This window comes from Python bivittatus, unplaced genomic scaffold, assembly GCF_059951505.1.
Source record: "Python bivittatus isolate LINGU-HERP-01145 unplaced genomic scaffold, Pbiv_v1 ctg000480_np1212, whole genome shotgun sequence".
Classification (NCBI taxonomy): domain Eukaryota; kingdom Metazoa; phylum Chordata; class Lepidosauria; order Squamata; family Pythonidae; genus Python; species Python bivittatus.
This window is the reverse complement of record NW_028277075.1, coordinates 23,652,242-23,680,129: the sequence shown is the minus strand read 5'-3', so window position 1 is coordinate 23,680,129 and position 27,888 is coordinate 23,652,242. Positions and strand designations below refer to the sequence as shown.

The 27,888-nt window shown below is 39.6% G+C and overlaps 1 protein-coding gene across 1 annotated transcript in view; it reads right to left on the bottom strand.

Annotated features, from left to right (window-relative positions):
- Nucleotides 1–2,151: 2,151 nt before the first annotated feature.
- IVD (isovaleryl-CoA dehydrogenase) overlaps nt 2,152–27,888 on the bottom strand; it is a 40,252-nt gene continuing 14,515 nt past the window's right edge. Inside the window, exons 3-12 of the mRNA XM_088145455.1 lie at nt 27,715–27,766; nt 27,414–27,583; nt 24,095–24,188; nt 22,755–22,891; nt 19,201–19,297; nt 12,463–12,556; nt 10,441–10,522; nt 9,512–9,616; nt 3,159–3,231; nt 2,152–2,909 (exon numbers count right to left, since the gene is read on the bottom strand). Coding sequence (XP_088001581.1) covers nt 2,776–2,909; nt 3,159–3,231; nt 9,512–9,616; nt 10,441–10,522; nt 12,463–12,556; nt 19,201–19,297; nt 22,755–22,891; nt 24,095–24,188; nt 27,414–27,583; nt 27,715–27,766 — 1,038 coding nt within the window. The 3' untranslated portion in view covers nt 2,152–2,775. The remainder of the gene's footprint in view (nt 2,910–3,158; nt 3,232–9,511; nt 9,617–10,440; nt 10,523–12,462; nt 12,557–19,200; nt 19,298–22,754; nt 22,892–24,094; nt 24,189–27,413; nt 27,584–27,714; nt 27,767–27,888) is intronic.

Below are 27,888 nucleotides of genomic sequence, written 5' to 3'. Positions count from 1 at the left end.
TGAAGCAACTTAATTACATGCTTTAGGCGAGACAACTAAAAGCTCCTTTGGGACATTAGATTGAACGATGTGCAGACAATATTCCAGCCATTTCTTTATTTAGGACTTTTCTATCTCACCTTTCTACAGTAGTATCAAAAACCATGATTTATATGTAGGTGTGTATTTTAGGTTGATAAAATTGTACCAATATAAATAGGTTAATTAGACAGTATCCTAAACACTAAGTTTGTGATCAGTTTGTGAAGTACAGAGAACTCACTAGATATTTTAAAAACAGATGAACGGGTCACTTTTATCTGCTAGTGATATATTCTGGAAGAGTGATTCAGAATCTTGAAGATTTTAGTGCTACACTAAATCATAAGCAAGGAACTCATTCATGCAATGGGCTACAAATTTAGCCTGTGAGCTAGCAAATTATCCAACATCAACCTGTACCTGAAAATGCATTTATAGGCCAAAGGACCTGCTGCATGATATTACATAAGACCAGGTGTAAAACAAAAAATACTAAGTACAGTAGATGACATTGTCAACTCCCTTTGTCCCTACTATCTTGAACACAATTATTATGATGGAGTATCATATGAAATATGGCACAGCTTAACCCAATCTATTTATACATTTATTTTAAAATTGGTTGCCCTATAATGAATAGTTTTCAGGATAATTACGAGAAAACCAGAAGTCAAACTTCATCTAAAAAGGTTTGAGTTAAATATATGAATATGCCATGTATCTCTTGTAAAGTAATACAATAATAGAAATATTGATTAATTTGACCTGATATAATTTCAAATGATAGTTGAAATTCCTCAGGGATTTAAGGTTTCAAAATCTGCCCAATATTCTAATAACTTTTAATGACTGTAAGATAATATTGAAGGCAGGGTTATTATAGCTAAAAAAAGAAACATTTTTTGCCTCCACGGGATGAAGGAGTAATCAAGCTTTTGTCTATGATGATGTCCTGTAAATAAGTATAGAAAGTTTTTAGCTGCCTCCTGCTGGAGGAAACAGAACATGTTAACAGTTGATGCATAAACAGAGAAACAATGTCTTTGTTTTATAATAGTTTATTAATACTAGTGAGCTTACAAAGCCACCAATTTACAAGCAATTTCCCCATGTTTTTACCACAGCCAAAGCAGCTTGAAAGAATAGAAAGTACCCTTTGTATAAAAAGATCAATATAGTCTTCCCAATGATGAAAACTCTCATAAGATTGATTAAAAACTTTTTAAAGAATTATGGTTTTCTCATACTCCAGGTACCATGTAGTAAGTTTTGGAACAAGGTTCTGGCTTGATTTGAATTATTAATAATCCCTTGCTTAATTGGTTATATTCATTACAGTAGTTCAATATGGGTGATAGAACTATGACATGATAACACTTCATGATCTTCAAGAAAAAGTGCTGTAACTGATTATTTGAGCTCAACATATAGGAGAAAGTTACACTATTGCATTTTAGAACCCCATTTCTACATTGAATAATTGCTTCTATGCTGCATATTTATTTTTTAATACTTTAAAAAGATGAAGCCAAAGTTCATAGGCTCACATGTAATCTGGAAAAACTGTAAATGGATTGTTATGGAATACGTGCCCAGATGATGAGGTCAGATGTGGACAACTTATTTAACAGAGTAGTGTACTAGAAACCTCATCTTCAAATATAATATTTCCCTTTAAAAATGTACAGCCTGTGAAATATACAATTGCTCTATTGTGATTCTCAAACGCATTCTGAAGTCAGGCACTGATTTCCAGAATGTAGAGTTAATTAAATCAAGTGGATTGCACTGCAATCAAAAGTAGTTTAGGTCAGGAACAACAATACTGTTTTATTTATAACTTGGTTAGAAGAAAAAGGAAAAATTGGATATGAGTATTTAAAAAAAAGTATATCCTGTGTTGTTGGTGCTCCTGAATTTGGAAAAATAATTAATTGCCAATTTTTTTCTCTAGTCAGACTGGCTGTCTTGTCATGGAGTTTTTGCACCACCTTCTTGAGCTTAATGCAGTTTACTCTTGCCTGTCCCATAGGTAGTCTGGCATGGCACACACTATTTGGTCCAATTCCCTACTTGTGATATCTTGTATTAATCAAGGGGAAACTTTAGAGAGACCCAACACTCTCCCAGTCAACAGCTGCCTCACATTTTAATTGCTTCTGGAGTGATAGATGGTGACACTGTAACATGAATCAAGCAGGAAATGGTAGTCCATCAAATAACTGAAAGCTTCATGTGGTGCTAATATATTTCAGTTAGCACTGAGACAGAATACACAGAAATACATACCTCACATTTTAACAATGTTTTAATAACAGCCTCTTTAATATTCAAAATATACTTAAAATTTCACAAAATCCAGTAATAAAAGATCTCCATGCAAAGTGCTAGCATTTTGGAAGTGGGATGCATTAGAACCCCACTTGCTATTTCCATTCATAAAAGTGACATGTTAGATGGAAAAATCTAGTCCAGTGATTCTTACATAAGTAATGTTTCAAACTGGATGAAGTCTCAATCCTCTACAATAAGACTTGATGGCAGCTATTCACATCTTCTACTTGAACTGTCTATTCTGCTCCACTGTAACTGTAACTGTCACGTGTTCTTAAACAAATTTAGCAGCATAATAATAAAAAAAAAGACAAATGGAGGTGGGTATCCTGGTATCAGATGCAGAACAAGAGTTGTACATTGTTGAAGGTTTAAAAAGAAAAGGCCTCTTGGTTTGAATTCTTCTTTACACCAGTCTTATTAATTAAATGCAGCGTTAAATGACCGACCAATAATTATTCTTCGCACCTCACTAGTCCCTGCTCCAATTTCATACAGTTTGGCATCACGTAAAAAACGTCCCATGGGATAATCATTGATGTAGCCATTTCCCCCTGAAATACAAGGAAAAGATCTAAATGTTAAATGAGGGACAGAAATCCTAAAGGTAGGTTAAAAGTATGTATGTGCGGAGAGAGCTTGCAGGCTAATTAGTGTTACATTCATTTGAAAAGAAATGAAAATTCTAAGATATACAGGGGTAATCAGTATATGATAACAAGGAAATAAGCTATATAATGCCATGCAAACTTTTAAGACAGTTTGTCTCCTAGTGGAACAGTCACAGGTATCTCCGCTCTTACCCAAACACTGGATTCCATCCAAAGCAACTTGAGTAGCACATTCTGCAGAATAGAGGATCACTCCTGCACAGTCCTGAAGAAGAAGAAAAGATCACTTGCACTGAAATAGAAGGATGCTCAGCAATTCTAATTGCAAAATAAACCAGCAGAATTGCATATGTATTTTCATGTCCCACTATACATTTAAATATATATAACCATTATAGAAGAATTCATTTTTTTCTTATGAGAGAACTGTTATACATCTGCACTTCCAGAGGAAGAAATGGTGGACTGAAGATGGCTCCACAAAAAACGGAACCTATGACTGTGGCGAAGAACGAAGAACCGATGAGTAGACTGGCTTTTCGAACATCTCTGGAAAAAGAGGACAGGAGATCGCTCACAAGTGCTCCAGACAGTTGCTCCTTGTGAGGAGACCACAAGACAGTGGTCTCTAGTGGTTTTTAAGCACTAGGAGATGAGGCAATAGCCATCTTGCTCAAACTGTGGTCAGCACTTTTAAAAGGACACTACATTCACATACTTCCTTTTCTAATCACATTTGGAAATTGCTCATTAACTACTTTTCAGCTATTAGAAATCTTTGGATCAACAAGTCTGAAAACACCGAGTGAGTCTGCCTTCAATCCTTAATGAAAGAAAAATTTAACTACAAGCTTAAGAATGTTAAAATGTTTGAAAAAAGCTAATTACAACTTTGATTTTAGAAAGTTATAAACAGATTAAGGGTCCAGATAAATTTGAGATAAGATTTTGGAATTAATTATAAAGAATCCTTCCCATCGGAAAGTTGATTTGTTTTGATTTTTTCTAAGATATAAAAGTGATAATTTTAAAAATTGGACACTAAAACAAACCAAAGATTTTAATTAAGGCAGAATACATAAACCTTATTAACAGCTACAGAATGATGCAACATATTATAACACTGGAAATACTGAAGGATACTTTTAAAAAATGGAATCAGAAGTTAATATCAACAGTGTCAATAGTGATGCTTGCTTCTATCAATAGTCTATGTCCAAAAGATGTTTTGGAAGAAATGGTAGAAGAGGAACAAGTTTTATCTGACAACACAGAGACTGAATTGACACTGAAAGTGAATCTACAAATGACAGGCTACAAGAATGACATGGAAAAAGATGTTTCATTGGATATACAAAAGAAACTAGTTGATGCTTTAAAAATCAAAAGGGAATTACAAATAATAAACCAAGAGAGTGACCTGAATAATTCTTTTATATTGGATTTACAAAAGATATTTGTTAAGGCTTGGATGAATCTTGTGAGAAGAGTAAAAAAGAAATGAAATCAGGTTCTATAACATTACTTGAATGGACTAAAGATTGTTAGATGTAAAAAGAAGGAATATAAAGTTGGTTTATTTGATCAAGGTTAAAATAGATATGTTGTTATTTCTGGCAACTCTTAAGGGACTTTTGCTGACACCAGGACTGAAATGACGATGCTTTATGGATTTGTTTATAGATAACAGATGGGACATGGGATGAAGAGATAACAGGTTGTAAATTAAGAGGAAGTGAAAAGTTACTAAAATTGTTTATATTCGTGATGAAGGTTGGAAGTCACTTCTTTATATATTTCTTTCCTTTTTCTTTACTATATTCTTTCTTTTCTCTACTTTTTTTCCTCTTCCTTTGCACTTTTTTTTTACTCTTTCTTTCTACTCCTTTCGTTCTTTTTGTTTGTATTAGTTTTTACTATTGCAATTATAATCTTTAATAAAATTATTTTTTTAAAAAAAGAACTGTTATACATCTGTACCCCTTCATGGATCACTGCCTTGTCGTGGCGAAGGGGCTTGCGTAACTCAGTGAAGCCATGAGCTATACCGTGCAGGGCCACCCAAGATGGACAGAGGTCATGACAGAGAGTTCTGACAAAATGTGGTCCACTGGAAAAGGAAATGGCAACCCACTCCAGTATCCTTGCCAAGAAAACCCCATGGACAATGTTAAAAGGCTAAAAGATATGACGCCGGAAGATGAGCCCCTCAGGTCGGAAGGTGTCCAATATGCTACTGGGGAAGAGCGGAGGGCAATTCCAAGTAGCTCCAGAAAGAGTGAAGCGGCTGGGCCAAAGCCGAAAGGACGTTCAGCTGTGGATGTATCTGGAAGCGAAAAGAAGGTCCGATGCTGTAAAGAACAATATTGTATAGGTACCTGGAATGTAAGATCTATGAACCAAGGCAAGCTGGATGTGGTCAAACATGAGATGATAAGATTGAACATCAACATCTTGGGAATCAGCAAACTGAAATGGACGGGAATGGGTGAATTTAATTCAGGTGACCATTATATCTACTACTGTGGCCAAGAAACCCTTAGAAGAAATGGAGTTTCACTCATAGTCAATAAGAGAGTGGGAAAGGCAGTAATGGGGTACAACCTCAAAAATGACAGAATGATCTCAGTGGATATCCAAGGCAAACCATTCAATATCACAGTCATCCAAGTCTATGCCCCAACCACTGACACCGAAGAAGCTGAAGTTGACCGGTTCTATGAAGACCTACAACACCTTCTAGAACTAGCACCAAAAAAAGATGTCCTTTTCATCATAGGGGATTGGAATGCTAAAGTAGGAAGTCAAGGAGTAATCGGAATAACAGGCAAGTTTGGCCTTGGAGCACAAAATGAAGCAGGGCAAAGGCTAATAGAGTTCTGTCAAGAGAACAAGCTAGTCATAGCAAACACTCTTTTCCAACAATACAAGAGACGACTCTACACATGGACATCACCAGATGGTCAATACCGAAACCAGATTGATTACATACTTTGCAGCTAAAGATGGAGAAGCTCTATACAGACAGCAAAACCAAGACCAGGAGCTGACTGTGGCTCAGATCATGAGCTTCTTATTGCAAAATTTAGGCTTAAATTGAAGAATGTAGGGAAAACCACTAGACCACTCAGGTATGACTCAGATCATATTCCTTGTGAGTACACAGTGAAGGTGATGAATAGATTTAGAGGATTAGATTTGGTAGACAGAGTGCCTGAAGAACTATGGACGGAGGTCTGTAACATTGTACAGGAGGCAGCAACTAAAACCATCCCAAGGAAAAAGAAATGCAAGAAAACAAAATGGCTGTCTGATGAGGCATTACAAATAGCTGTGGAAAGAAGGAATGTGAAAAGCAAGGGTGAAAGGGAAAGATATAAGCAACTGAATGCAGATTTCCAGAGAATAGCAAGGAGAGATAAGAAGGCCTTCTTAAATGAACAGTGCAAAGAAATTGAGGAAAACAATAGAATGGGGAAGACTAGAGATCTCTTCAAGAAAATTGGAGATATCAAAGGAACGTTTAGTGCAAAGATGGGCATGATAAAGGACAAAAAAGGCAGGGACCTAACAGAAGCAGAAGAGATTAAGAAGAGGTGGCAAGAATACACAGAAGAACTATACAAGAAAGATCTTAATGTCCCTGATGTCCACGCTGGTGTGATCACTGACCTTGAGCCAGACATCCTAGAGAGTGAAGTCAAGTGGGCCTTAGGAAGCATTGCTAACAACAAAGCTAGTGGAGATGACAGTATTCCAGCTGAGTTATTTAAAATACTAAAAGATGATGCTGTTAAAGTGCTGCACTCAATATGCCAGCAAGTTTGGAAAACGCAAAAGTGGCCACGGTATTGGAAAAGGTCAGTTTACGTTCCAATTCCAAAGAAGGGCAATGCCAAAGAATGCTCAAACTATCGCACAATTGCACTCATTTCACATGCTAGCAAGGTTATGCTCAAAATCCTACAAGCTAGGCTTCAGCAGTACATGAACCGAGAACTACCGGATGTACAAGCTGGGTTTCGAAGAGGCAGAGGAACTAGAGATCAAATTGCCAACATTCGCTGGATCATGGAGAAAGCACGAGAGTTCCAGAAAAACATCTACTTCTGCTTCATTGACTATGCAAAAGCCTTCGATTGTGTGGATCACAACAAACTGTGGCAAATTCCTAAAGAGATGGGGGTACCAGACCATCTTACCTGTCTCCTGAGAAATCTGTATGCGGGCCAAGAAGCAACAGGTAGAACCAGTCACGGAACAACTGATTGGTTCAAAACAGGGAAAGGAGTACGACAAGGCTGTATACTGTCACCCTGCTTATTTAACCTATATGCAGAGTACATCATGAGAAATGCCAGGTTGGAAGAATCACAAGCCGGAATTAAGATTGCAGGGAGAATCATCAATAACCTCAGATATGCAGACGATACCACCCTAATGGCAGAAAGTGAAGAAGAACTAAAGGGCCTCTTGATGAGGGTGAAGGAGGAGAGTGCAAAAGCTGGCTTGAAACTCAACATTAAAAAAACTAAGATCATGGCATCTGGACCCATCAATTCCTGGCAAATAGAAGGGGTAGAAATGGAAGCAGTAACAGACTTCATTTATTTGGGCTCCAAGATCACCGCAGACGGAGACTGCAGCCATGAAATTAAAAGACGCTTGCTCCTTGGGAGGAAAGCTATGGCAAACCTAGATAGCATATTAAAAAGCAGAGATGTCACCTTGCCGACAAAGATCCGTATAGTCAAAGCTATGGTTTTTCCAGTAGTAATGTATGGCTGTGAGAGCTGGACCATAAAGAAGGCTGAGCGCCGAAGAATTGATGCCTTTGAACTGTGGTGCTGGAGAAGACTCTTAAGAGTCCCTGGACTGCTAGGAGGTCAAACCAGTCTTAAAGGAAATCTTTAAGGAAGATTTTTGATCTTGATCTTAAAGGAAATCAACCCTGATTGCTCATTGGAAGGACTGATAATGAAGCTCAAGCTCAGATACTTTGGTCACCTAATGCGAAGAGAGGAGTCTTTGGAGAAGACCCTGATGCTGGGAAAGACTGAAGGCAAAAGGAGAAGAGGACGGCAGAGGATGAGATGGTTAGATAGCATCACTGAAGCAATGAGCATGAAACTGAGCAAACTCAGGGAGACAGTGAAGGACAGGAAGGCCTGGCACAATATGGTTCATGGGGTCACGAAGAGTCGGACACGACTTAACGACTGAACAACAACAACAAATACATCTGTAACAGTAAGTTCTGAATTTCCATTTTACAAGGTTCCAAAACAGAACTTTTACCTTTTGTAGCTTCCTAAATGGAAAGAACTTCTTATTTAATTGTCATTGGGAAAACAGATATACTATTATTTGTCTATTCAAGATCCAGTTATTTTTAATACCATGGCAATAATGTTACTACTGTGACTCATGCCCTTAGCACCATGTGCACAGACTCTACTGCAACACAGTTTACATTGGACTGTTTTTACAGACCACTCGGAAGCTGCAACTGGTACAAAATGCAGTGGCTCACATGCTCACAGGGGTTTGCCGGTGGGCACATATTATGCCTATTTTGCAGTCCTGCATTGGCTTCCTGTCAGCTTTTGTGCACAATGTAACCTATAAAGCCCTTTATGGCTTGGTGCCGGGTTACCTTCATGACCACATCTCTGCTGGAATCAGCCTAACCACAACTCTGCTGGTTACTCCCATTTTTGGGAGGTGGGGGCAGCTGAGGCCTGGAGTCATTTTTTTGTTATTGGGCTGGCCCTCTAGAATGGTCTCTGCAAGAAATGTATTTGGCCCCAACTCTAGTTGCCTTCAGGGAGCTTCCAAACAGGGATCTTTTCCAGAGGACGTTTTGGGGGCTGAGTACAGATGCTATCTGGAATGTATGTTTGTGCATTTTTTACTGTTGGCTTTTGTATTTTTTATTGTTATAATTGTTTTTCATGCTTTGAGATGCCAAGGTCTGCATATGATTGCAGCAGAATATAAGTGTGATACATACTGTACATTCATTCATACATACATACATATATACATATTATTCTGACTTCTTATGCTACAGCTGTATGTAAAGCCTTTGGTAGATAGGCATGAAAATATTCTTGCAGTTAAAATGGAAAACAGGATATTTAAAACATGTTCTTCTTTTTGCTTCTCAATTTCTTGTAGTACTAATTCTCAACCTCCTCCTAGCAAAACAAAAATACAGGAGAAGCTGTGTAGAGATTAAAAATAAAATGAGTAGGCTGGTTGTTCACATTCTGGGAAAGCCCAATCTGTCATTTGGAAAGATGGGCAAAGGTGGTTGCTATTATTATGAACAGATAATCCATTCAATAATTAGTGAATCAAACATTAAATCGTTTATTATTTTTAAAATCTGCTTTTCTGGTAAGTTACAGTTACTGCTTTATTGTACTTTTATTCTTTTTGTTTCTTAGCTTGAGTGCTATGAATAGAAATATAAGATATAAAAGCTAAAACAAAGTAAAAACAGAGCACCCAATACCACAAGTACTTTCCCACAGACTCACCTTTGCATTGAAGTGTCCCTGATCACAAGCCTTTGCCACATTATATACATACTGCCGACACGCCATCAACCGGGTGTACATATCAGCCATTTTACCCTGCATCAACTATACGCAGCAGTATAAAGAGGCAAAAAAAGGAAAATGTCTGAAATTGTTTTCAAATGTTATTTCTAAAAACTTGTATTGGCTCTATCCCTGAACATAGCTATACCCAGACTTATAACTGCAGTACAGAAAGGAAGGAGAAAAAAGATGTTTCAGTTCTCATTACTGATGTACAGAAGACAGAAGTAACATACATTTCCAGCTGCTGTCCGCAAATCAAAGTGCAAAGTGAAACAGAAGCAAGAACAACTTGTGTGGGATTAGCAAGCCTCAGTGAAATGTCACTGGGAGAACAGTTATTACCAGACGAAAATGGAGATAACAGCAGTTGGACAAAACCCAACATCGCTTGAATCAGAGTAGCCTTTGTAGCGCCAAAGCACTTTGAAAATCCAAATCCTACTTGTTCTCCAAAAGGGAGCTGTAAACTAAAATAGCGACTTATTTATTTATTAAATTATGTGCTGCCTGATTCCCAGCAACTCTGGGCAGTTAGTGTACGGAAGCAACACACTGAGCAAATCCAAACCAAATGCTGCTTCCCCCGATGCTAAATTTCAGTTTAATGAATATCTGACATTCTAGCAGTAAAATGCCATATTCTCTTACTCTGAATCACCCAGCGATTAAAGTAAGGAGAAAAGTACAACAGCTTTGTACTTTGTCTCTCAGCATGCAAATATCAACATAACTAGTATAGTGGAAACAATTAAAAGCCAACTAATCCAAAATCTATTTAATAAGGTACTTATTGATGATCAGATGCTAGCCAAATATTGAATTCTGCCCTGAAAGTTAATTGGTGTTGCTTTCATTATGCTTACCTGGAAGTGGCCAATTTTCTGCCCAAATGCTTCTCTTATATGCAAATACGGAACAGCATGATCTAGGACAGCCTGCATGATTCTGCAAGGGAAACAAATACACTAAAACTTATTTTAAGAATTTGCATCATATCTCTGAAAAGATGGCCTATACAAATTTAATGAAAAATAGTGAATCGATAAAACCATGAAACTGAAAGGGCATTAAGAAAAATAAGATGGATGAACAGTATCAAGTGATAAAAGGAAACTGATCAAATATTAAGAAATACCTAGAACCTACAATGTCCACTTAAACATTTCAGTACGATAGTATATCCAGGGGAAGGAAAAATTGTAAGTTACAGAGCTTATACACAACTTGAGTTGTTCCATTTTGAAAGTGTAGTAATTGTAATAGGATGGAGGCTATTGTAATAGCCTGTTCCTCACTGAACTTAAAAAAATCAAATAGCACATGTTGGGAAAGTCTTCTGAATCAGAGTACAAAACAAAATACTAAAGTATGCAGCTTATATGGCTAGATAGTATGATCCTTCTTTCCTGTGATTAGCTAATAATGTTTAAAATTAGCAAACTTTCAATTTCATCAAGATAAATTAGGGGAATAAAAAAGGTCCATATGTGTGTGGGGAAGGATGAAGGGAATCTTCATAATGATCTATTAATTTCAAATAATTAACATTTATATCACTGAAATGTGATAGAAAATATCTCAAATAAAAAAATTATGAAGTTTGGATCATAGTGTATTTTGTATGTCTGCTGAGTAAACATCATAAAAGTATATTTTACTCATAAAAACATTATGCAAACTTTAAAAATGCAACACAAAGTAATTTTTGGAAAACAAGACAAAACAAATGCTAGGGATGGGGTGGGGGAGGAAGGAATCATAGCTTCCAGCTTCTCTATATAATGGTTCATTAGAAGATTTGGTTTCATGTGGCTTTCATGCTGCGTCACTGTATTATGATTCATTGGTTAGGCAGCAAGAATTCTGATAGGTTGCATTACTCTGCAGAGAAGAATAAATTAGATTAACCTTATCTTATTCAAATTTGACCTAAAATACTTTATATTACGGTATTCTATGCACGGTTCTTTGAACAGCGTGAAGAAATCCAGCACTGGAAAAAGAAGACTGCATCTTTAACCCATTTCGTATTGTGCAGCTGTACTTTAAGGAGATTAGACTTCACTTCCCTTTTAATGCATTATTATACTAGGGGGCCCACCTACATACTGCCTGTTCAGTATGCTCATTTTTGCACCCCCTTCACTGAAGACTCCCTCAGATTATGCTGCCAAAGTTCAGCAGAAAAGAGGCTATATTTGGTGTGATTCTTCTTTCAATTCAAACAGTAACATAATTGCACAAATCTCTTAACCTAAACCTTTAAAAATAATACTTAAGGTGACAATGTCACTTTGGTGGAAGCTCACTCTGATGATGATCACTACATTACTTCCATGCCATTCTGCAATGCTCAAGAGTATTAAAAAAAAAAAAAAAAAGTAACATGCAGCCCTTCAATGTTGTCCACCTCTGTAAAAGTAACAGACAGTATAGGACCAGCTTTATGGGCAATTCATGAACTGAACGTCCCCCCCAAATTATTAGAGAAATTTGTATGAATTGTCACGTGGGCAACAACAAGAAATGGCACAATTATCCCAGCTACTGTGTTCATGTGTCTTAATAGCAAAAAGTACAGCTGCACTTAAGTCACTGATTTGTATAAGTCACCTCAAAGCTATAAAAATCATAATGATGGTTCCTTTGCTCCTGGAGATAATTGAAGGGAAAGGGAACCACTGTGAGTTAGTATAAGGTTGCTTAAAAATAATTTTAAAGATAACAAAACTTAATGTAATAAAAATAAAGTAAAAAGACCAATTGAAATGCCAGAATAATTTCTCCTGTGAATAATACTTTACATAAAGAATTATTAGCACCAACTGAGAAAACTGATAAAGTATGATAATGTTCTCAGAATAATAAAATAAACCCGTATTTACCCCAGTGGTCCACCAGACAGAATGAGTCTCTCTAGATCCAAACCACTCATCAACACGTAGACTCCTTTACTTAGTTGTCCCAATATATTCTCAGCTTTAAGAGACAAAGAAAAGTTGGTTACTTGCGTACCTACAACACTGGCTCAGATAAGAAATGCACAACTTGGGTTATGTGTAAGCCTATATGCATGCCAGTACATGGATACAGAGAGAGTCACATCTTTAACCGATACTATTTTCTAATAACAAAGAAAAAGTACCAGTACAAACCCAGTTTCTTACATATGTTATCAACAGAAGAGAATATGTGTAGTTCAGGGTTGAACTGTGGAGTCCTTGGAGTTCTCTGAGCTCAATGGTTTTCTTGCAAATGTTTCATTACCTGGCTAGGTAACACCTTCAGTGCTAGAATGGAGGGGAGTTTGCTCTCTGTTTATATGCAGTGGCTTGCCCTGCCTGTGTTGGTGGGGTTTTTTCCCTCCCCCTCCCCCTCCCCCAGTAGGAAAACCAGAGGTATTGGGGGGGGAGAGGGGAACCACCAACACAGCCAGGGCAAGCCACTGCATATGAACAGAGAGCAAACTCCACTCCATTCTACCACTGAAGATGTTACATATGTTGACCAAAAACGTAAAATCTGTGCAAGACCTAAGGTTTGATCTCACTGCAAAACCAAATTATAAATAAATGAGCAATAATGGAAACCTGTTGTGTCTAATATGGTATCAGTTAATATTAATATTAAAGGCTACTAACAACCTTGTTTTAAAAACATACCAAAGAAAGCAGTAACAGTAAAGTAAACCTGTACCCATTGCTTGTGTTGACATATAACTGTGGAATCACAAGGTGAAACATAGGCCTGAGCAACTTATGCTATTCTGCAATATATAGTACTGTGCAAAAGTTTTAGTCAGGTGTGAAAAAATGCTGTAAAGTAAGAATGCTTTCAAAAATATATATTGTAATTGCTTATGGCTGGTGTGGGTTTTCCGGGCTGTGTGGCCGTGTTCTTGAAGTTTTGTTTCCTAACGTTTCGCCAGCACCTGTGACCGGCATCTTCAGAGTGCAGGAGCACAGACACTCTGTGCCCAGAGTGATGTGACCCTTTTATGGGTATTTATAGAGATCTGAGGGGGGGGGAAGGGGGGGATTGGGTGTGTGTGTGGGGGGTTGAGTTATTGAGTGGCTGCTTGTTTTGGTGTCAGAATATGTGTGTATCTTCCTGGGGATTAGGCAGGGTTTTTTCTTCTATTGAATTGTTAACGAGGGGCTGCTGGGGGTGATTAGCAAGTTCATTGTGTGAACTGTTCACATGACCTGGTGGTTGAGCTGAGTTCATTGACCTTTTGCAGGCTGTATTTTTCAGGATTGGTAGCCAGGTTTTGTTGATTTTTAGACTCTCCTCTTTTTTTTATTGAAACTGTGCTGGTGTTTGTGAATCTCAATGGCTTCCCGGTATAGCCTGGTATAGTGGCTGTTGGTGTTGTCCAGTATCTCTGTGTTTTCAAATAGGATTTTGTGTCCAGTGTGCTTGAGAGCATGTTCAGCTACTGCAGATTTTTCTGGTTGCTGTAGTCTGCAGTGCCTTTCGTGTTCTTTTATCCTGGTATGGATGCTGCGTTTTGTGGTCCCGATGTATACTTGCCCGCAACTGCATGGTATGCGGTATACTCCTGCGGCGGTGAGGGGATCCCTTTTGTCTTTTGCTGATTTTAGCACTTCTTGTACTTTTCTGGTGGGTCTGAAGATTGTTTGGAAATTGTGTTTTTCCATCAGTTTTCCCATGTGGTCTGTGACCCCTTTGATATAGGGCAGAAATACTTTGTTGGTGGGTGGCTGTTTTTCTTCTTCAGTCGCATGTTGCTTTCTTGGTTTGATGGCTCTTTTTATTTCATTTTTGGAGTAGCCATTCACTTGTAGGACCCAATTAAGGTGGTTAAGTTCAGAGTTTAGGAATTGGGTTTCGCAGATCCGATTGGCATGATCCATGAGGGTTTTGATAATGCCTCTTTTCTGACGTGGGTGGTGGTTGGAGTTTTTGTGTAGGTACCGGTCTGTGTGGGTGGGTTTTCTGTAGACTTTGTGTCCTAATTTGAGGTCTGGTTTGCGTATGACCAACGTGTCTAGAAATGGAAGTTGGCCGTCCACTTTTTTTTCCATGGTGAATTGTATATTGGGGTGGACGCTGTTTAGGTGGTTCAGGAACTTCTCTAGGTCTTCTTCATCCTGACTCCAAATTGCAAAGGTGTCATCCACAAATCAGAACCAGACTGTTGGGGTAACGGGTGCGGTTTCTAAAGCCCATTTTTCAAAATGTTCCATGTAGAAATTTGCTATGACTGGGCTCAGGGGGCTTCCCATGGCGACACCGTCCATCTGTTCGTAGTACTCATTATCCCATAGGAAGTAACTGGTTGTTAGGCAGTGCTGAAATAAGGCTGTTATGTCTTCTGGGAGGATCTGTTTGATGAGTGCCAGGGTGTCCCTCACTGGTACCTTGGTGAACAGGGAGACCACGTCAAAGCTGACCAGTTTGTCTGTGGGGTTGAGTTTCAGGGTGCTGATTTTGTCAATGAAATGTCCTGAGTCTCTGATGTGGGCTGGAGTCTGTCCAACGTGGGTCTGTAGAAGGGTGGCCAGATGTTTGGATAATTCATATGTCGGGGAGCCAATGGCGCTTACGATGGGTCTGAGTGGGATCGAGTCTTTGTGGATTTTGGGGAGTCCGTATAGTCTGGGTGTAAGGGCTTCTGTCTTGCATATGCGTTGAAGTACGTTGGGGTGAAGGGAGGAGCTCCTCGTCAGGGTGTTGGTTTGTTTCATGATTTTGCTGGTCGGATCCCGTTTTAGTTTTCTGTATGTGGTGGGGTCTAGTAGTTCTCTAACTTTGTCTTTGTATTCATCTGTTTTCATAATTACCGTGGCGTTGCCCTTGTCAGCCGGCAGGATGATGATGTCGGGGTCCGAATTGAGGGTTTCTAGGGCATTTCTCTCTTTCCTCGTTATGTTGCTGGTGGGAGGCTTTGCTCTCTGTAGGATCCTTGCTATCTCACCCCTTATTTCCTCTGCTTCCTCTTCAGGATGGTGGTGGATGGCTGATTCCACATTGGCGATGATATCTTCCACAGGAATTCTGGGGGGTGTGATTGCGAAGTTTCCTCTCTTGGCTAGGATGGCGGTTTCTTCTGGCGCGAGTTGGCGTTCCGTCAAATTGATGACAATGCGGGCGGGATCCAGCGCCGGTTTTGGCTGATCATTTTGGCATTTGTTAAACTTTTGCTTTTGCCTCGTTGTGTGGTCAATGATATCCTTTTCCATTTTCCTGTAGGTTAGGGTGTCAATCTTGTCCCAGTTCTGGCTTCTCATTTTCTGACTGATGCTGATGTGTGTGTCAAATAGTTCTTTGTCTGTGATGGCAAGTTTTCTGCGGGTTGTGTGTATTCTCTCACGTAGGAGGGCTTGTTCAAGTCGGTCGTAAATGCGGTTAGCTTGTGGAGATTTGAGAGTCCTTTTCGTTCTGAGAAAAGCTGGGATGGTCCCAGTGTCTCTGCATTGTAGTAGGAAGGTTAAGGAGCATAGTAGGTGTGCTTTTTTGTTCTGGAGTGTTCCTAGTCTCCGTGTCTGTCGGAACGTTTCCTCCCCGTAGAGGCGTTCAATGTATTGTCGAAGGCTTTCGACACAGGCTGGGCACAGAGAGAACTGCTCCTGTCTGTGCTCCTGCACTCTGAAGATGCCGGTCACAGGTGCTGGCGAAACATTAGGAAACAAAACTTCAAGAACACGGCCACACAGCCCGGAAGACCCACATCAGCCATCGTATACCGGCCGTGAAAGCCTTCGACAATACATTGTAATTGTTTATGTTTATCAATTTACAAAATGCAAAGTGAGCAAACAGAAGAAAAATCTAAATCAAATCAATATTTGGTGTGACTACCCTTTTCCTTCAAAACAGCACCAATTCTTATGCTTGCACACTGTGTACACTTGTGCAAAGTCAGGGATCTTGTAGGATTAGAGTCAGGTGTATGATTAATCAGATCATCAATTTCATATGTAGGTTGAAACACAGTCATTAACAGAAACAACTGTGTAGGAGGCTTAAAACTGGGTGAGGAACAGCCAAACTCTGCTACTAAGGTGAGGTTGTGGAAGAGAGTTTCATGTCACAGGTCATACACCATGGCAAGACTGAGCACAGCAACAAGATACAAGGTAGTTATACTGCATCAGCAAGGTCTCTCCTAGGCAAAAATTTCAAAGCAGACTGGGCTTTCAAGATGTGCTGTTCAAGCTCTTTTGAAGAAGCACAAAGAAATGGGCAACGTTGAGGACCATAGATGCAGTGGTCGGCCAAGGAAACTTAATGCAGCAGATGGAAGACATATCATGCTTACTTCCCTTTGACATTGGAAGATGTCCAGCAGTGCCATCAGCACAGAACTGGCAGAAACCAGTGGGACCCAGGTACACCCATCTCCTGTCTGGAGAAATCTGGCCAGAAGTGGTCTTCATGGAAGAATTGCAGCCAAAAAGCCATACCTCTGACATGGAAACAAGGCTAAGCGACTCAAGTATGCATGAAAACATAGGAACTGGGGTGCAGAAAAATGGCAGCAGGTGCTCTGGACTGATGAGTCAAAATTTGAAATATTTGGCTGTAGCAGGAGGCAGTTTGTTTGCTGAAGGGCTGGAAAGCAGTACAATAATGAGTGTCTGTAGGCAACAGTGAAGCATGGTGGAGGTTCCTGCAGGTTTGGGGCTGCATTTCTGCAAATGAAGTTGGAGATCTGGTCAGGATCTTCTCTGTCCTCAATGGTGAGAAATACAGGCAGATACTTATCCATCATGCCATACCATCAGGGAGGTGTGTGATTGGCCCCAAATTTATTCTGCAGCAGGACAATGACCCCAAACATACAGCCAATGTCATTAAGAACTATCTTCAGCGTCAAGAACAAGGAGTCTTGGAAGTGATGGTTTGGTCCCCACAGAGCCCTGATCTCAACATCATCGAGTCTGTCTGGGATTACGTGAAGAGACAGAAGGATTTGAGGCAGCCTACATCCACAAGAGATCTGTGGTTAGTTCTCCAAGATGTTTGGAACAACCTACCTACTGAGTTCCTTCAAAACTGTGTGCAAATGTACCTAGAAGAATTGATGCTGTTTTGAAGGCAAAGGGTGGTCACAGCAAATATTGATTTGGATTTCCCTTCTGTTTGCTCACTTTGCAGTTTGTAAATTGATAAACATAAACAATTACAATATATTTTTGGAAAGCATTCTTACTTTACAGCATTTTTTCACACCTGCCTAAAACTTTTGCCCAGCACTGTGTGTGTGTGTGTGTGTGTATGTATATATATATCTGTTTGCCTAACTTAGATGTTTTCTTCCCCCCATCCCCCGCATAAGTAAAAAGCAGTTGCAAACTGTAGATAATGCAATTACTGTACATGGAGTGGATGCATTCTTTGTGCAATGCAGAAAAAGAGCAGTGTCTTAATTCCCTGAGTGTATCTCAGAGAATAACCTTGAATAAATATGCCTCCAGCAGCATACAAGATGAGCCTTTTGAATTTACTTTTGGCCTTTGCTATATGGCCTAATAATATAATTCTGTGGATGCTGCTTGGAATCAAATGAACCTGTGTTACACCCACTAGAGTACAAGTGACACAAAGCCATGAACTTGTACGGCTGACAGAGTTGTATTACTAAAATACACTTTGATCCAAGTGAAAGAACTCTGAAAGCTCAGGAAATTACTGGAACAGCTCAATATTGGACAACTACAGAAGTGACCCTGGAGATCAGGGAAGCTTAACAAGAACACTGGCATTTAGTAGTACTGCTGTTCTCTTCTACTGAGCTGAGGAAATGGAGGTTTATTTTCACAAAAAGAAACGACAAGTCCTGAATTCTACCTAAAAAGAGAGAACCGGGGCATCCACTTTACTGCCAATAAAATCTGAAAATTGCATTTTCAGGAGTGTAAAAATGGTTTCTTCTGCAGTTCCTCAACAACAACATATACCATGAGTAAATGTGGGAAAGAACGGATCCACAGAGAAAACCAGATGAAAGATATTTCTTTTCTTCCACTGAAATCAAATACAGGAAATTGTAATCTTGTATCCTATGTCAAATAGTCACTGAGATAAAATTGCTGATATTAACCACAAACTGTTCTACTGAATGTTTTTAACATAAACATAAAGGGGCTGGCGGCACCTTAATTATTAACACTTTTAAAATTTACTCAGACATAAGCTTAGTGGAGCACATTAATTTCATCAGGTAGATGGAGGCAACCCTCATGAGAGAGATTTTATGCATACCTGGAGGAATAGGAGGGCAAGGAAATGGGGATGGGAATAGGCAGGACCGCTATGAAAGTCAGGAGCAGACAAAATTACTAGAATGGCCATAAATAAACTGTAGAGTGTCCAGTGTTACCTTAAATGACAATAAATCATTGCTGGGTGAGTAACATGTCTTGAAGGAGTCTGTTTAAGCAAACCATTGTTTTTAGAAGAGAGAGGAGGAGGAGGGAAATGATGGCGGGAAGATGAGATTCAGGAGAAAAAAGGGATATAATCAGACAATTTTTGACTTGATTTTTTTCAATTTTTGAATATTTTAATTAACATTCAGAAAGACAAACATAAGGAGAGAGAAAGAGAGGAGCTGTTATGTACAGCTGAAAGTAGCACACTACTGTGTCACTCACCAGGAATCTTGCAGTCTTCGAAGATTAATTCACAGGTATTTGACCCTCTCATTCCCAGTTTATCCAGTTTTTGTGCTGTGCTGAAACCAGGCATATTCTGAAGAAAAGAGGTAGAAAATGCACAGGGAAACCCTCTTCCATTAGAAGTCAAAATAAATCACAATCCTTAAAGGCTCCAACTGAAGAGTCTGTACTGAATAGGAGCTAATCGCATAGAAATGACTCATGCAAAGTGTATCAATGGCATCATCTGTCTAAAGAAAGATGTCTAACAGTCTACAGAGATAGCAAATCAAACAGGGATCACAAATCAACATCTATGTGCAGAATTCTTAATGTAAAGCTAAAACAAGTTTAGCTGTGAGCTAATTTCTCCCCACCCTTGCCCCAAACCCCAGGGTAACCTAGCCCTCTAAATAAATTAGGGTTGTCATACAATTTGAGTGAAAAGCAGTAATTATGCTTTTATCTGGCAGGGAGTTAACCTGTCAGATTTTCATGAGATGTTTATAATGGTTGTCTGCTTTCTAGTGAGTGAAATCCAACCCTGTGCGAGAAGACAGCTCATGCAGCAGACTTTTTCCTTCCCTTGTTATCCTGCACAGCCACCTCTCCCCACTAAAAAACCTTTTCTGAAGGGTGAGATTTGGAACTATAAAGACTGTGGGCTGTGTCTCATGGGTCTGATATTAAATGAAGGAACCTTGCTCCAGATTCCTGATTTCTGATGTACCATTCCATAAGCTTGCCTCCTCTCATTTGATGCTAGATCTTTTCTAATTTAAAAAAAAAGTGCACAACAAAATATTTTTAAGAACATGCATTCAACCTTTTCCTCTTCCACATTTCTTAAGGTGACAGCAGTTAAGACAGCCAAGTACAATTGTCCCAAAAACTGGAAATAAAAGAGGAACCACAGACTCAGCCTATGCATAATCATGTGGATTTACAGGTATAGCGTATTCTATTCATGTGGCCTTCTCTCTTTTTGGTAGATTTGGTAAACTGACTTCCCATATTTAATCTGCTGCCCTTAAACTGTCATTATTTCGCAACTGTTGAAATATTTAATTGTTTAGGTGGGGATAGTTATTGATTTCTTTTTTTCTTACTAGTTATTAAACTGTTTACAATATAAAGTTGGCTGAGGCTTCAGGGAGATTCAATAAATATGAAACACAGAATATATGTGTATAGAAAGTCATCATGACTGAATCCCTCTAATAAGAGTTTCCTATCAAATATGACAACATAATTCTTATCACAGGACTTTACACAATCAGAAGATGAACATGGGAATGACTGTAAATTTATTTTAAAATGAGAATACCACCAAATAGGTTTAAGCCTTTTCTCACATCATCATGTAGGATATGTTGTTGCAGTTCAGAAACTCAGAGAAGAACTTCCTTGAGCCCACTGAAGTTAAACACCACAAGGTAAATCTGCTGATTTTAAGGTCTTAACTAATGTATTTATTAATTTATTATCATATTTGTAGATCCAGCCATGTCACAAAAAATGACTCTGGGCGGTGTATAGCAACACTCAATTAAGAAAACCAATAAATACATATAAAACAGCCATGATTAAAACTATAAAAACTATAAAAAAGCACATGGAACAAGAGAGGATGATGTTAACAACAGTAAGGGAGCCATTGCAAGATCTCCCCAGTCCCCTGGGACCCCCAGGTCTGATCACATAGTGAGCTCTTGAGGGACTTGTGGAATATTAAGAGGGATGGAGCTAATCTCACTTCTGGGGGGAGAAGATTCCACAAGGCAGGTGCCACGGCAGAGAAGGCTATCTGCGGATACAATAAGAGCGGAGGAGTAATTACTCTTTGCCGCTCATACCGTCACAAGGTAGGCCTTATTAGTTCATCATGTTCAGTCATGTTTGTCTCTTGTTGAGTGCCAGTGACACCCTAGATGTCTCTTCTCACTTCAAGTCCATCAGCTCCTCTGCAAACCACAGGGAGTGCTGGGATCCTCAAGAGGGGAAAGGTTGTATGGGTGTGATCCGATCCAAAGCCTCAGCCGCCTCTTTATTCCAAGTGGCAACCAGGACTTCAGATGGACCATACAGCAGACCAACAGGAACAACCCCCAGCTCCCTCTGGAACCCATCCAGGTCCATTAGTCACCTGGGCTGGACCAATCTAATGGGTCCAGCCTCCCTGCAGTGGATAATGGTGGTAGAGAATCCCATGATAATCAGAGCATGATCTGACCATGACAAAGGGGACACCAAAAGCTCCCCCAATCTGAGATCACACAGCCACTGCTCTGACAGAAACACCAGATCAGGTTTGTGACCATTGTCCCATGTCGGGTTCTGGATGATGTGGGATAGGCCCACGGCCGTCATGGTGGCCATGAACTCCTGGGCCACCTCAGGCCCCACTCCATAAGTCTGGGGACCTCCACTGCCAGCCCAGAAATGGAGTCAAGGAGCTCAGGCAGGGAAGTTGCTGTGCAGCAGGGAGGTGGTACAACAGCAGCAATCCCAACTGATCCCTAGAGCCCAACTTAATGAACACGGTCTCACATCAGGTGACCTGTGGTGCAGTGCTCCTGAAGGCTGTAAGAGATTCCCGGATGATCTCCACCCCTGCCCCAGGATCTCAATTGATGCCACACCTGAAACCCAATTGGGCATAATTCCGAAAGGGCAATTCCCCCTTCTGGATCCAGCCAGGTCTCGGTGATACATGCCAGGTCAACCCTCTCATCAAGGTGCCCTCTCATGCCAGCCAGGTAGAGGGCACTCTTCCCATTCACCCTCCGTCTTTTCCTCCTCTGACTTTAACCCAGAGGAAGGAAGGAATCCACACGTTCACTGTGATGGAATGTGAGGGTGACCTTGGAAGATGGGGGGAAGAGATGCCGCCTAGGGAATGATCAGATAAAAGAGAAAGGAGCCTGCAACAGAGTAACAGACAGAAAAAGAAACTTAGGAAGGACTCACCTTAACTACTCAGGCAATAAATAGGGAGAGCGGGAGATTTGTACTTTCAGACTTGCAAGATTCTGTTAATGTAGCCTTATAATAAAGTAGAATTAGCTCATCTAGTCATGTTTCCCATATGGTTTACCTGGGAAGGCTGACATTCACAAACACTCACACACCACAACATCCAAGGCACCTCCACCTGTTGCTCCCACCAGCTAGCAGAGGCTCCCATCCCATTCACCCCTCACCAAATCCACTCTGGCTCTCACCCAGAGGCGAGGAAAAGAGGAAGGGATCAATGCTCAGTTCACAATGGGAAACCCACAGTCCAACTCTCAGGCACTTCACTATTAAATGGAAGCCGTAGCGCATTTTTCTCCTCAGGGCTACAGGAGAGAAGGCAGAAAGGCCTCTGCGGGGTGTGTGTGTCCATAGTCGTTTGCCACTCTACTGTAACCCCCCCACCCCAGCACCTCTGAAGCCCAGTGTTCAACAATAAAGCAGATGGTAAAAAAGATGGTAAAAAAGGGACTATCTGTAAAATATTCTTACAAGGGATAAGAAAGCCAGAGTGTTTCACAACTCTGGAAACCTACCTTTTCCACAATGAATGCTGTTATACCGCGAGAAGCTGGAACAGCATTGGAATCTGTTTTAGCATAAACAATTAGAACATCAGCATCTGGCCCATTAGTAATCCAAAATTTGTTTCCATTCAGAACAAAATAATCCCCTGGAAAGGAAGGATGGACTGCTTAGTTCTCTGATTCACAAAACACTTGAAGTCAATCTTATACTCCCCAAGACAATTGAAATTTCCATGAGTGTTTCTTCTCAAATTCTGGACACAGGTTTGCTTTTATGTCTATGTTCACTATATCATTTTTATAGTTAGATACAGAGAATCACTATATATGTATCAATTAGCTCTGTAGCTGGCTCTTTCCATAATTAGCCAGTTCCCTTGAAAAAAGAGCAGAGCTGTCCTACATATACAACACAATTCTTCAAAGGATTAGTCAACTAGAAGGACTGGCCCACAGGTCAGTGTATCTTAAATAGTGTGACATTATGATTCATTCATATATCTATTCAATATTTTATTGTTCAACTCATCTCCTCCACACAATTTCAGCTTAAAATTGTTGAAACAATCAGAAACTGGTGTTCTCATGCCTGCCTTTCAGCAAACCCATGGTAAACCCAGTCCTCAAATCTGAAGTAATAGAAAGCAAGTGTGATTATCAGAAAGACATAAAAATTATTCTAAATATCCATATACACTGGATGGATGCAATATCTTTCAAAGTTGATGGGGCTATATGAACTTCATGATCCTTCTATAGTACTGCAAGGATGACTAAAAAATGTGGGGAGGGGGGTGTTGAGTCCAGAAGAGGGCATATGGAATTCTACCTCAGTAATGAGGATTTCCTGGCTTCTCCTACTTTGTACCCAAAGCTTGAAACTTGATGGAGCTATTTAAAGAGAATGGAATAGGCACAGGGGACAGCTGCAGAAAAGGGAAATCATGGGCACATTTCCCCACTCACAATCAATAACCTTGGATGCAAGTTGATTGATGGGACTAACAGTAAAAATGGAGAAATTGAGGGTAGGGCAATAAAGATCCAGGTTGGATAACAGTGACATAGTGAGCTGCATTGATCCTAGCAACAGTTGCTTTAGACAGAATTGCTATATCCCCACCTGTGGCAACTCATCAGCCTCTTTTGTTCACCTGTACTTTGCTTCAGCATTATTTGTTCTCCATCCCTTTGGCTTGGAGGATGCTCAGACATACATCAGAACTAGTATTGATAATGTGTGGACACAACAGAATATCTAGGAAAGCTTAATGTGTTAAAGTTGAGGTCCAGGGGGCATTGGATATCTTTTACAAATATTTTTCCATCATATCCACAATAATTTTTACCTTTTTTGTCTGCCCTCAGCTTCATAGAGACAACATCAGAACCAGCATTGGCTTCACTCATCGCTAGTGCTCCAATATGCTCTCCACTAATCAACTGGGAGAACAAGAAAGATGAAAAGGAAATATATTTTGCTGCAATCATTACTGTTTTTTTATTTATAAAAAGTTCACAAGAATCTGGTTTTCATGCTTTGGGGAACTGCAAATGGTAAGCGTTACAACTGGCAGAATTCTTCAAATAGCTTTACCAGTAACACTGCAAACCATAATATGAAAACAAGGAAGTATAGCTCTGTAAAATATAGCAAATGAGCAATGAAATGTTGTTCAGAATGGACTTTACAGCTAGGAGATGGGGCCAAGACAAAAATGTTAGTAGTTTACATATCCTTGACGTCCTCTCCCTTACTGCCTTTTGAAAACAGGACCAAAAAGGGTCAGAGAGTTAAAACTGAAATACTCCTTAACCTACATAATAGAATAGTGCTCACTTATGCCACCCTGGCACAACAGCACTCTCATCCCTTGCTTTCTGTCCTTTTTCTCTTCCCCACTCCCTCATATTTAGACCTATTCTTTTTCCAAGTATGTTCAGTATGCTGAAATCTGTGAAACAATCTGATTACCTTTCTGTAGATTAATATCGCTTCAAGCTTTCAATTTAAGACAGTGAAATGCTTTGTAAACTTGTACATTTCTCAAGAAGAATGAAATAGATAAACTATGCAATTTTACCCACTATTTAACAGCATTATGGATGAAAATAATTTCACTAATTGGAGAGAGGGTAATACAAGATAAGATTTGCTTCATAGAATCAGAATGCAGAAATTGGGCTCTACCTTAACATTCCAGCCCAGGGTTCAATAAATGGAAAACAACTACGAAATTTTAACTGTCAGAGCATATTTTCTTTTAAATATCACCAAATCAACCACAGGAAAACTGTCATCCTTCCTTATTTGCTTTGTATTTAAACCATTGTTAGTCCATCAGTGCTGACACTTACCTATTTACTGCAAGGTTGTTTTTAATGAAATGATATCTTGCAATAATGGTGCTGACTTGGAGAAGGTTATTTAAATAAAAATAAAAATTATACCCCTATTCCAAGTGACAAATGTCATGGTGCAAATGGAAGATATTTCACTTTCACATCAATTGGGCAGTCATTGCAGTCATCTCACTGCAGTATCAGTGACGAGCACTGAGGGGTAAGGAGACTAATCAAGTCAAAAGCCTCTTCATATCAGAAATTCATTCTTTTATCCTCTAAATAAGGAAGGGAAAAGCTGTCGTCTTCTTCGAGTTTTCCTGTAGGCAGCATACACATTAGAACTGTGAACTGTCCTTTCTGATGAGTTAAGAGCAACGTCTAGAATTCTATCTCATAGCTACCTCAGAACTGTATGGATGGTTTCATAAGTGCATAAGCACAACAGAACACAGGTAGAAGACCCTCACTGCAAAGGTTAGATCCAATTTCAAGTCGTAATTGTAGCTCAACCCAGTTTTGAAAATGATGAGATCAGATCACAAAGAGCAGAAGGGCCAGTAACATCTAAGGCAGATTCTTAGGGGCATCTTCAAAGTTGCCACCAAATGGAAATATTTAATATGTTAGGGGAAATTTTAATGTTAAATTAAAAATCAAATCAAATCAAGTTTTTGTTGTGCTCACACCCATTTATTGATTTTATTTAGAGGCCACCCAACTCTGAAGTGACTCTAGGTGGATTATACTTTAAAAACAGTAGAAAACAATAAAAGTGGGGGGGAAAAAACCTATGAACCACATGAACCACAAAAAACACAATTGACATATATAGGAGTAAAGGCCCTTGACACAAACCTCAAAACCAAGCAAGGTTTTTGGTCTCCAAAAACTTGCATTCTTGACCTAAGGCCTGAGAAATGAACTTCACCGTTCTCACACTTGGACTACTGCAACTGGCTCTACATGGGCTGCCCCTGAAGACTACCCAGAAGCTACAACTGGCTGCCATTACGTCTCCAAGGAACCATTAAAGAGCAGCAGTCAAAGCAAGAACTTTTTGTTTAGCACTGCCCTCTTGCTCACTCTTTTTAAAAATCACATGTCCCACACTCTTCATTTTTAAAGATACCATTTGGAAACATATTGCTTACGATATAGAATACTGTTTTAAAAAATACACTCATATTGGAAATTTAGCATGGTAAAAGAGAAAAGAAGTATCTTCCAGTACCAAAATATTAATGAACGGATGAAATAGCCTAGAAGGGTTGCATTGTTTTCTTGATGGCCTTGCACAATAGAAGGTGGCTTCCAGGGGCTTTGGGAGCCTGTCCCTTCCAGTCTGCAGCAGTCGCCTATGGATATCAAATACCTTCTCTTCATCATTACACTGCAGGCTAGCCATGGCAGAAAACAAACTTGGAGGTAGCCCGATCAATACCTTGTGTGGGAAGTGCAATTCAAAACCTTGCCAAGTGTTCAGCTTGCACTAAAGCAAATGAGGGAGCACTACAGGGGTCTGCAGTGGATTTGTTTGATTATTACAGGTAGAAATACTAGCTTCTGCTCCTGGAGAAGCATACAGAGCAAGCTCACAAACATCTGGACACCACTTAAAGACCGACAATTGGGTATATGAACTGAGTTCATGGAAAAGACTCCATTCAAGGTGAAGAGAGACAATATGAAGTATGAAGCACCAACTGCACTTGCTCCGTGATGGATCATTTGCCAAGTGACCAATAGATCTATAAACCAGCGATGAGAGACAACCAGATGAGGGGAGGGAAGATTATATTTTAAAAGAATATTATACTTTCAAGGGAAGGGATGTGCTTAAAACTCTGAATTTTCCAACTTCTCCTTTATGCATGTGCTGCAGTTTAGTTCAACAAAAGCAGGGCTCTCCTATAGATGTTCACTCACAATTAAGTCCTACTAAGTTCAGTGGAGCTTACTCCAGGCAAGGGTGTATAGATCTGCTGCCTAAATACTGTATGTAAGATACCAATCCTAAACTCACTGATAAACAGGCTCTCTCAAACCTAGAGGGAGTTCTATGCCTTGCAGATTTAAGATTGTTTTCTTTTTTTCTCATTTATGTGTAGCAACAAATCAGACATGAAAGTTGAAAAAGGCTTTTAGTCCAGATGTTTTTAAATTGATTTTTTTCATACAATACATACATAAATGAAATACAGTATATAAAGTTAAATGAAACAACTGAGGCAAAATCTGTATTCTAAAACAAAACGAATAAATCTAATTCAAGTTGTTGCATGCATCTTGTTCTACTGATATAACAGGTTTATTTCTACAAACCTTGGGCAAATATTTCTCCTTTTGTGCTTCGTTGCCATTCCTCACTAACTGATTGATGCACAGATTTGAGTGAGCACCGTAGCTTAATGCAACTGCTGCTGAAACCCGAGATATTTCTTCCATTATCAGTACATGGTCCAGATAGCCCATCCCTGATCCACCACATTCAACTAGAAGGAATTGGGGAATGGAAGGGTGGAAGAGAAAGATTTATGATTAAATGAATTAACCTCTACACATCCACGTAGTCACATATAACAAATCCACAGGCCACAAAAGCTTGTTCAATGCATATACTTACCTGGAACAGTTACTCCCAGAACTCCTAGCTCCCCGAGCTTCTTCCAGAACTCCTACAAACAACGGAACAAAGCCATCAGTAAGATCTTCTTACTGTGTTTTTTAACTTCAGCAACTTTAAGATGTGTGGACTTCTTGCTGGCTGGGGAATTCTGGGAGTTGAAGTCCACACATC